The sequence below is a fragment of the Triticum aestivum genome, chromosome 6D (assembly GCF_018294505.1).
Source record: "Triticum aestivum cultivar Chinese Spring chromosome 6D, IWGSC CS RefSeq v2.1, whole genome shotgun sequence".
Classification (NCBI taxonomy): Eukaryota; Viridiplantae; Streptophyta; class Magnoliopsida; order Poales; family Poaceae; genus Triticum; species Triticum aestivum.
The window spans coordinates 164,660,507-164,670,151 of NC_057811.1; the positions used below are offsets into that span (position 1 = coordinate 164,660,507).

The 9,645-nt window shown below is 50.6% G+C and overlaps 1 protein-coding gene across 1 annotated transcript; it reads right to left on the reverse strand.

Annotated features, from left to right (window-relative positions):
- Positions 1–7,097: 7,097 nt before the first annotated feature.
- On the reverse strand, positions 7,098–9,017 carry LOC123144313 (premnaspirodiene oxygenase). The gene is made up of 2 exons (XM_044563406.1): positions 8,014–9,017; positions 7,098–7,898 (listed from the first exon to the last, which is right to left on the reverse strand). Exons 1-2 carry the CDS (start codon positions 8,935–8,937, stop codon positions 7,266–7,268), a joined length of 1,557 nt encoding a protein of 518 aa, XP_044419341.1. The 5' UTR covers positions 8,938–9,017; the 3' UTR covers positions 7,098–7,265.
- Positions 9,018–9,645: the final 628 nt, after the last annotated feature.

Consider the following 9,645-nt stretch of genomic DNA (forward strand, 5'->3'; position numbering starts at 1 on the left):
GTTGCAGCACCAGTACCTCATCGGTGGACTCCCAGTCCAGGCCCTTGTTGATCCACGACGCGAGCTGCATAGGCGGACCGGATCTGAATTCAGGAGCAGCTGCCCACTTGGTGCCACGGAGTTTGGTGATATAAAACCACTCTTGTTGCCATGCCTTTACGGTCTCCACGAAGGCTCCTTTTGGCCACGTGGTATTGGGGAGCTTGCTTATCATTGCGCCGCCGCACTCCGCATGCTGTTTGTTGACCACCTTCGGCTTTACATTGAAAACCTTGAGCTAGAGGCCGAAGTGTGGAGGGATGCGGAGGAGTGCTTCACACACGACGATAAACGCCGAGATGTGAAGGAAAGAGTTCGGGGCTAGATCGTGGAAATCTAGCCCGTAGTAGAACATAAGACCGCGGACGAAGGGGTGGAGAGGAAAGCCCAATCCACGAAGGAAGTGGCGAATAAATACCACTCTTTCGCCTGGTCCTGGAGAAGGGATGACCTGCTCTTGGACGGGAAGCCTATGTGCGATCTCCGCAGTCAAGTACCCTGCCTCCCGGAGCTCCTTAACATTCTCCTCCGTGACAGAGGAGGCCATCCATTTGCCTTGGGAGCCAAATCCGGCCATAGCCGAAGAAGTTGGGGGCGAGGAGGAAGATTTAGACTCGGGCGCTGGAGCTTGATGATGGGAGTGCTGAGGAAGAAGGGGTGGGGTAAAAGGAAGAATCTTTGTCCTTTTATAAAGGCAATGAATATCAAGTGCCCCCTCATAAGCCTTAAAACTCGCCTATTCCCAAGGGTTCGTGCAAACGGCACGGTTGGGTTACTCAAACCCGCATTGATAAGGATTCCGCGAATAAAGGACATGATCTCTGCCTTGACGAGACGTGTCAATAACGGCCACGCCTCGATACATGAGGCGGGAGGCCTGAAAAACGATTCGAGTTAATAATGATGAGACTTGAAGTGACGTCTCGCCAAAAAGAAAAAAAGAGAGCTGTCAGTGGACATAGCTTATCTCTACTTAATATTTTACCTTTATGTTGAAGGATTGTAACTATTGTACAGAGCCAGATATAGTACTGGTGATCAACTACTTTGAAGTGATCGGAGGAGGAACCCGCCTTGCAATGCCGAAGACAATCTGCGTGCCGGACACATCGTCATTGAAGCCTGGTTTAGGGGCTACTGAGGGAGTCCTGGATTATTGGGTCCTCGGGCGTCCAGGCTATGTGACATGGGCCGTGAAGATACAAGATGAAAGCTTTCCCTTGTGTTCGGATGGGACTCTCCTTTGCGTGGATGGCAAGCTTGGCGTTCGGATATGAAGGTTCCTTTTATCTGTAAACCGACTTTGTACAACCCTAGCCCCCTCCATAGTCTATATAAACCGGAGGGTTTAGTCCGTAGATGCAATCATAATCATACAGGCTAGACATCTAGGGTTTAGCCATTACGATATCGAGGTAGATCAACTCTTGTAACCCTATACTCATCAAGGTCAATCAAGCAGGAAGTAGGGTATTACCTCCATCAATAGGGCCTGAACCTGGGTAAACATCGTGTCCCCTGCCTCCTGTCACCCTTGATCCTTAGACGCACAGTTCGGGACCCCCTACCCGAGATCTGCCGGTTTTCACACCGACACCCGTGGCTGAGGGCATCTCCAACAGGCGCGCAACCGCGCGGCGCGCTAAAATAACTTTACAGCGCCGAAATAGCCACTTTTTGCATGCTGCAGAGCGCTGGCTCCAGCGGCCGCTGGAAAGCACGCGCCACTCCAGCAGACGCCCTAAACTTCTACAGCGCGCGCGAGCAGCCGACACTTGCAACATGTTCATTTTGACATATGGTGATAGCTCAAACATAAAAATAGACATAGCATAGTTCAATTGCATGGCACATCAACAATCAAGCCACATCATCATCCAACCAAATTCAAAATCACCCAACCAAGTTCATGACATAAAAGTTCACACAAACAAATGGCACATCAACAATCATGCCGCATCCTCATCATCGTCCTCCTCTTCCTCCGATTTTTCATCCTCATCCGAAGACGATTCTTCCTCCTCTTCTTCATTGTCGCGCGCCGCATCATCATGGGGAGCTCGGAAGGTGTTGGCAAGATCTCCAACGGCATCATGCGAAGATATGTGAGGCACACCGGAAGACATGCGTCCACCCATGTCACCGGAGGTGCTCCCATGTCTCCCACGAGAGACCCAAAACTCATGCCTCCCATGCCTCCCATGGTAGCTCTGAAGGCACCCATGCCTCCCATACCGCCCATGGTAGCTCTGAAGCCACCCATGCCTCCCATGGTAGCCATGCCTCCCATGGTAGCCATGCCTCCCATGCCACCCATGCCTCCCATGCCTCCCATAGTAGCTCCCATGCCTCCCATGGCCATGGCTCTTTTTTGGACCAAGACTTCTTCATGGGCAAATTGACATACTCCTTTTGCTTCTCATCGAGGGTAGATGTATCCATGAAGAACAAGTACTTCTCCCATTCCAACAATCTAGTTCGCTCCTCCATGGACAATTTCTTCTCCTCCAATGCCACCTTGCTCTCCTCAGCCGCCACCCTCCTCTCCTTGGCTGCCAACCTCCTCTCCTTGGCCGCCACATCTTGGTTCCTTGCCATCTTCCTCACCTCGTTCGCTTCCTTTCTTGCGTTCACAATAGCTTCCATATCATTTTTTAACTCATCATCTCCTTTCCTCTTCTTCTTTTCTTTTCCGTCTTTCTTGCTTCCATTTAGTCTTTTTGGCTTGGACTAGGCAATCGAGTTTGGTGCAGGGCTTCTCTTGCTGTCATCACTTGATGCCTCCTCCTCCTCATCATCCAAATCAATAGTTCGCTTGTGTTTGGTGCTCTCCTCATCGACACCTTCACGGGGCTTCCATTTCTCATCATCCTTCAACACATCATAGCAATGGGGCAAGGTAAATGGTCTCCCTTTCTTGATCTTCCCTTTCTTAGTCTTCTTCTCCTCTCCTTGAAATAAGTTTTGTGCAATAGTGAGCTACAAACAAAAGAACAAGTTAGCACTTGAAACACAAAAGAAGAAGCATGAACATGGAAGAATCATGAAAGAAATGGCACTTACCCTATCTCTATCATTAGTGCCACTTGGGTTTACCGTGTCAACCGACTTAAGTGCGGCCTCCCACCTTTGACAATTTGTGTGGTCAATTCCACTTTTGTTGTGTAAATCAAAATGCTCCTTCATCCGGATCCAATATGCATCTCTACTTTGGTCCCCTCCAATGGTGGCATCCCTAGACACTTTCAACCATGTATTGCATAGCAAGATGTCTTCATCCATGGTGTAGTTTCCCTCTCTTCCTTTCGGTGCATGGACGATACCCTCACCATCCTCGTCCACCTCAAACTCATGATCATCTAAATGCACTTCATTAGTTTGAGACCAATGAGAATTGTTGGAGCCAACACCCATAGTTGACATAGATGTCTCATCATTGAAACTACAAAGTATATACAAAAAAATAATAAATAAGCTATCCAAATGTATCCATTCATGTAAAAAACAATAACGAAAAAAAGTGGGCGAAATCATACCTTGTGGGCATTTCATCGAACACCTTGTGCGCATCGGTTGCCGGCGCAACAAGCGAGCTCACCGGCGCTTCAGTCGTCACCGCATCCGTCGCACGCCCTACAAGTTTCTTCTTCGTCCGCCTAAAGGAGCTGTCCGCCGCTTTTTTCTTCTTCCCGGACACCTTGCCCGCCTTCGCCACCGCCGAATTTGGGAGCTTCGAGAGAGGGGCACGTGGCTTCATGGCGGGTGCCGGCGCGACGCCACCCGCCGAGGTCGTCCGTGGCGCCATGAAAAGGTCGCGCGCGAGATCGGTGCTTGGAGGAGCACCGACGAAGGCGAAGCCAAAGCTCCCCGGGCTAGGGTTTCGCCGGTGGCGGCGGCGCCGGAGGGGACGCGGGTGTAGGAAGGGGTGAGGGGGATGTCGACGCGGCCGTCCATCTGGCGAATTCGCGGCGGCGGCGCGGCGCGGGGCAACCGGAGGGGTGGCGGCAGTGCGGCTCGGGCGCTCGAGTGTGCAGCGCGCCGGAGCGGGTGAACGAAATAAGCGGTGCGCTATGCCGTTTTGCTCCGCGCGCTGAACCACTTATGCTGGGCGCACGTTTTTTGCGTCTCCGCTGAAGCGCCCGGAACGGCTGAGCGCGCGCAAAAAATGGAATTTTTCAGCACGGCGCTAATATCGCACGCCTGTTGGAGATGCTCTCATGATGTTCTTGTGGTGGTGTCTGTGAGGGACAAGGTGGCGTCTGTGGGTGCCGAGGTTGATGAGGTAGGTGCTTTGGCACCTCATTCTGAGGCATTGAAGTCCATCCGGTCGCCCGTCTTTGACCGTGAAGGTATATTGGCACCTATTGACGAGGTGTTCTTCAAGAAGAAGCTTTCCGGCTTGCTCGCCTCCTTGAGGTAGCTAGCCTTGGGTCTGGCAGGTGAGTCCTTGCTTCCTAGCGGAGGAGGCTTCTACGAGCAAAATCAAGGAGGTGAAGAAGGCTCTCAGGAGCATAGGCAAGAAAAGGGGCGACATTGATAAGGCGCCCACGGCTGCTTAATGGACAATACTCGGTCTCTTCGACCACCATCTCGAATTGGCTCATCTCCGTGGATTTGGTGGTGTTCGTTGTCTTCAACCTTGGTTTCGTTATGGTTTCTTTGTGACGTAGAAGTGCGAGGAATTGTGGTTGTTGCACGTTATCTATGTTTGTCGGGTTGAGTGTGGGGTCATGAAGTTTTTTTCTTAGCGAGTAGTCTGCATGTGGTTTATTTGTATCGGTCTTCATAAATGAGGCGTTTTGGAGGACGAGCTCCATGGGTCTCGTAATCTTGTCCGGGCGTTCGATCACTGTGATGTGTGCGGCATGCGTTTCCAGGTATAATACGCGGGCTTTAATTGAGGAATACACCGGTGCCGTGAGCTGCTGTGCTTGATTAGTACATGGGCCTTGGCCACGACGGATTTTGCACGGACATGATGTTCCTCCTGGGCTGATTTGAATTTGCCCCATGCAGCGTCAGGGCCGGGCTGGCGGGACATTTTTTTTAAGGGATTGGTGGGACATTAAATGACAATCGGTATGCTGACGGTGTGATAAAGAACCATTTACAGTTTGTGGTAAAAAATAGAGAACTAGTTAATTACACTAGATAATACCCCGCGCGTTGCTGCGGGACATTTCCTACAAAATACCTATTTATGATGTGTGCAATATGTGCATAATATATGTATGACAAATAAAAAACCTATTGTATGAACCATTCACCATATTTTCTAACCTAAATTCCTAGCATGTTTGTGTCAAAAATCATGCTCCAATTAAAAGTCATCTCAGATTAGCAATCATTAGTATGTAATGATACTATTGTCATAATAAATATTTGAAAATTTAAACACAACATGATGAAGACCTTACCTAGTTGGTCTTTGTGAAAATTGAAGCTAATATATGCAGTCTATTGTAACGGATTAGTTCAGATACTAATGTGCAATATATAATTTGACTGGCAAAGATCAATATTTATATGAAAAGATTGGAATATGCAGTCAAGTGGAAATCGTTACTCATCATCTTGTCATGTGTAATTATCAAGAACCATGGCAAGAAATACAACTGCCAAGTGAAACTCTACTCACGAATTAACAGGGTACCCCCTGGGAAGAAATAGGTGGGAATTGGTTTTCTCAACTGCCATTCCCCTTCCCACTTAAACTCCCATTCCCTCTAATCAAACAGTGGACTTTTAATCTCCTCACCCCTCAACTCCCATTCCCCATCTCGAATTCCCCCGAACCAAACACGTTGTGAAGGGAGATGGTGGACACTGCCGTTTCCCATCGACCTAGTATTATTATTGACGAATGGATGGCTCTTAAGATACTAATCTCGTCAGTTACAGAAGGAATAGGAAGCGTACGAAAGTAAAACTCGTCAGGTACAGAAGGAATAGGAAGCACGCGAAAGAAAGGTTACAAAGGAATAGGGAGCGCACGAAAGAAAAACTAAATAAATTATGGGGTGGAATCGATGATGTGGCTAGACTGCTGAGGTGGAAATAGGTGGATGGTTGCATGTTGATTGCTAATGTGGACAGTGCGCATGGTGAAAAAATAGGTAGTAGTGGGGAGCAACTTCTTAAGAATGTTAGATTCGGTCCACAGCTTTGCCTCGTTAGACTGTCTCTTCCTTTCTAAAAATAAAATCACCTGCCAAAAAAAGTTTCTTTTGTCAGAAAAAATGCATCCCCTACCACTAGAGCAGTAGACAGAAGCTCTTTTGCCATGGATGGGATGAAATTATTCTTGGAGGGGTGCGATTCAGGGTAATCTTCAGCCAGATATTACATTCGTGACTCGTCAAGGTTACCCATGCCCATGCGGTCAAAATGTAGAACGTCCATGTGCAGTTCATGGCTAGTTCCTGAATAACGTCGAGACTGTATTATTTGTCGCATTGAACATCATGTAGTAGAATTGTGAATCAGAAAATTGCTGAACTTGTTCGTGTTCTACAATAATACGTACTACGTACCATGCTGCTGATGACAGGCAAAAGTTCTTCTCGATCGGCTGCCGGTAATCCTACTTGCCAATGACGCATGAGCTAACTGAATTTGCAAAACCGTAGAGATAACTGTACTGTCGTTCCTTGACGTCTCACAATTTCAGCAAAACGACATGGGCAAGTAATCACCTTGCTCAACCCAAACGGCTAAATGATTTTTAAGAGGCACCTCACGACCAAGTCAAGCCCATGTTCGATATTGCCTTGATCCCACTATATTATGGAACATAAAGGGTATCCTGATGGTACGGGGACCTCGGCTGGTAGGGCGACCTGATCGACATGTGATATCACTGTGCATAAATGGAGAGAATACGGCCGCGTGTAAATAGCTGATGGATGGAATACATGCAAGAATACGTGGCTGGAACATATCACGATAAAGCCTGACGCAGGAGATAGCGAGCTCCAGGTAGCTCGTCCACCAAACAGCATTTTCGGGTCTTCACCCTTTTTTTTAATTTATCAGGCCAACTCTCTTCTTAATTAATCTATGAGACAATTCTTTTCCCTTTATTTCGAATTTTATTTTAGCAAAAACGTTTTTTTAAGGCTAGCAACCACGAAGCAATTTCACCCGATGATTTTTTACTTTGTATGCCTATATAGATCTCCTTGTTTACTCGTCGTTATTGCTGGCATAGTAGTGATCACTGATATCTACTCTGGTACAGGAACAAGAGTGGTGGCCACCACGAGAAGCTCGGACCTCCTCCGCGTGGTGATGCCAGCCTCCTCTGTCATGTCCAACCCAGCCGCGTCCACGCCTGCAGGCAGCTCCAGGTCGAAGTGGAACAGCAGCGCGGCGAGCGCGAGCTCGATGTGCGCCAGCCCAAACGTCATCCCCGGGCACATCCTCCGCCCTGCTCCGAATGGTATGAACTCGAAGTCTGTGCCCTTGAAGTCCCTCCCGGCGCCGCCTTGCTCCTGGTCAAACCTCTCCGGCAGAAACTCCTCCGGCGCGTCCCAGTGCGCGGGGTCCCTGGCGATCGCCCACGAGTTCACGAACACCGTGGCGCCCGCGGGCACGTCGTACCCGAGCACCTGGCATGGGCTCCGGCACTGGCGTAGCGTCAGCAGCGGGCCCGGCACGTGCAGCCGGAGAGACTCCTTGACGACCATGTGCAGGTAGTGGAGGTTGCCGAGGCCGTCCTCCGTCACCCTGCAGTGGCCGGCCATTGCCCGCCGGACCTCCTCCTGCGCCTTATGCCGAACCCTCGGGTTCCTCATGAGCTCCGCCATTACCCACTGCAGCGCCGTCGTTGCCGTCTCGCTGCCCGCGGCGAACATGTCCTGCACGTGTGAGAGAAACAGAGCAGCTAAAGATTAGTAATCCCGTGGCGCGCATGCATGGCGTGGCGTGGAGCTCGCAGCTAGATTGTCGCGCCGGATCACTGGAAGACCTTACAATCATAACGAATTTTATGTTCTCGGTGGTCAGCGGGTGCTGGGAGCCCACTTCTTCCTGGAGTCCGAGGAGCACGTCGACCAGGTCTTCGCCTTCGGCTTCTCCTTCGCCGGCGGCTTTCCTCTCCCGGTGCTCCTGGATGACGGCGTCCATGATCTGCAGCATCTCGCGGCGGCAGCGCTTGATCCGGCCGGGCTCGCGGCTGACGAGCATCGCGAGGCGCGATGACGGAAACAGGTCCGGCAGGCTCAGCCCGGGCCTCATACGGAACATGTCCTCGAACAGCTTCAGGCACGCGTCGCGGCCCTTGAACGGCCTGCTGCCGATGATGGCGCGCACGGTGGAGTCCGCGATGTATGCCGCGATAATCTCCGTCAGGTTCACCGAGCGACGCTCGGGCGGCGATGGCGAGGACGAGGCGACGGCGCGGAGGAGGCGGCCGAGCTCGTCCTGGCGGACCGGGCGGAAGGAGTGGACGCGGCGGGCGCTGAGGAGCTCCTGGGTGCAGATCTTGCGGAGCTGGCGCCACGCGTCGCCGAAGGGCGCGAAGACGAGGCCCTCGGAGCCCTGGAACCAGAGGCGCGACATGGGTCCGACGGGCCGAGACGCGAAGGCGGGGTCGTGGGTCTTCAGGATCTCGCGCGCCGCGTCCGGGGACGAGGCCACCACGGCCGTCACCTCGCCGAACCGGAGCAGCATCAGCGGGCCGTGGCGCCATGCCAGGTCGCGCAACGCTTGGTGCGGGATCGCGCCCGCGAGGTGGTGCAGGTGGCCGATCACCGGCAGCGCCCACGGCCCTGGCGGGAGCCGCGCGACGCCGGACGACTCGGGCGGCGTCAATCTTCTTGAGGCGAAGAGAATGAGGGGTATGATGGCAAGGAGAGGCACGAGCAGCAGCAGGTGGAGCGGGACGTCGGCGTCCATGGCAGCTCGATGGCTGGTGCGCGGGAGGAGCAACAGTTCTGAAAGATACAAGCTATATCAGCGTGCAGTAGTGTCAATCTTTGTCCGATCTTTTTATTTTATTTTATTTTTGCGAATCTGATATGCATAATGCATCACACAATTGTTGTGCATCCCATATCTGTGGCTTTGTGCAGCTCACGCCAAAGACGTTTAAAGGGGTTTATTGCAGTTGAGCGGTTTATCAAATGATCTACTAGAATCTTTTGCAGTTTTGCTAAAGCATTTTTAGATGTGCCATAAGTATTACACATCTAAGTCTTATGTCATTAATCTTATGCAGATATTTATGTGGAAATTTCTTTTTTGCTTTTTCTTTTCAGGTCCGTCTATGTCACATAGATGTGAGATAATACCTCAAGTATAATGTCAATGTCACCTTTTTTTTCCTGTTTGTTTGATTCCATTTTGTCAAAGGCCAAAACTAAAAACTACCTCATTGTGCGTCCGCCTTGATGACCGGCCTATATGCAAATCTGGTCACTAGCTCTCCTCATAAAAAAATCTGGTTGCTAGCTACCCGTATAAAGAAACCTGATAGCTAGCTTTTTCTGGAAAACAAAATGATCGCTAGTGCTAAATCGACTCGTTAGCTTTTGCCTCTGATCGTTATACATTTTTTTGCGGGGATGATCGTTATACATTTACAAGGACATCTCTAGCTAGCTT

What these genes read in the sequence shown, in the direction of transcription:
- LOC123144313 (XM_044563406.1), bottom strand. Translation starts at nt 8,937, where the DNA reads ATGGACGCCGACGTCCCGCTCCACCTGCTGCTGCTCGTGCCTCTCCTT. An exon ending in ACATAAAATTCGTTATGATT is followed by an intron (nt 7,899 to 8,013) that starts GTAAGGTCTTCC and finishes TCACACGTGCAG; the next exon opens with GACATGTTCGCCGCGGGCAG.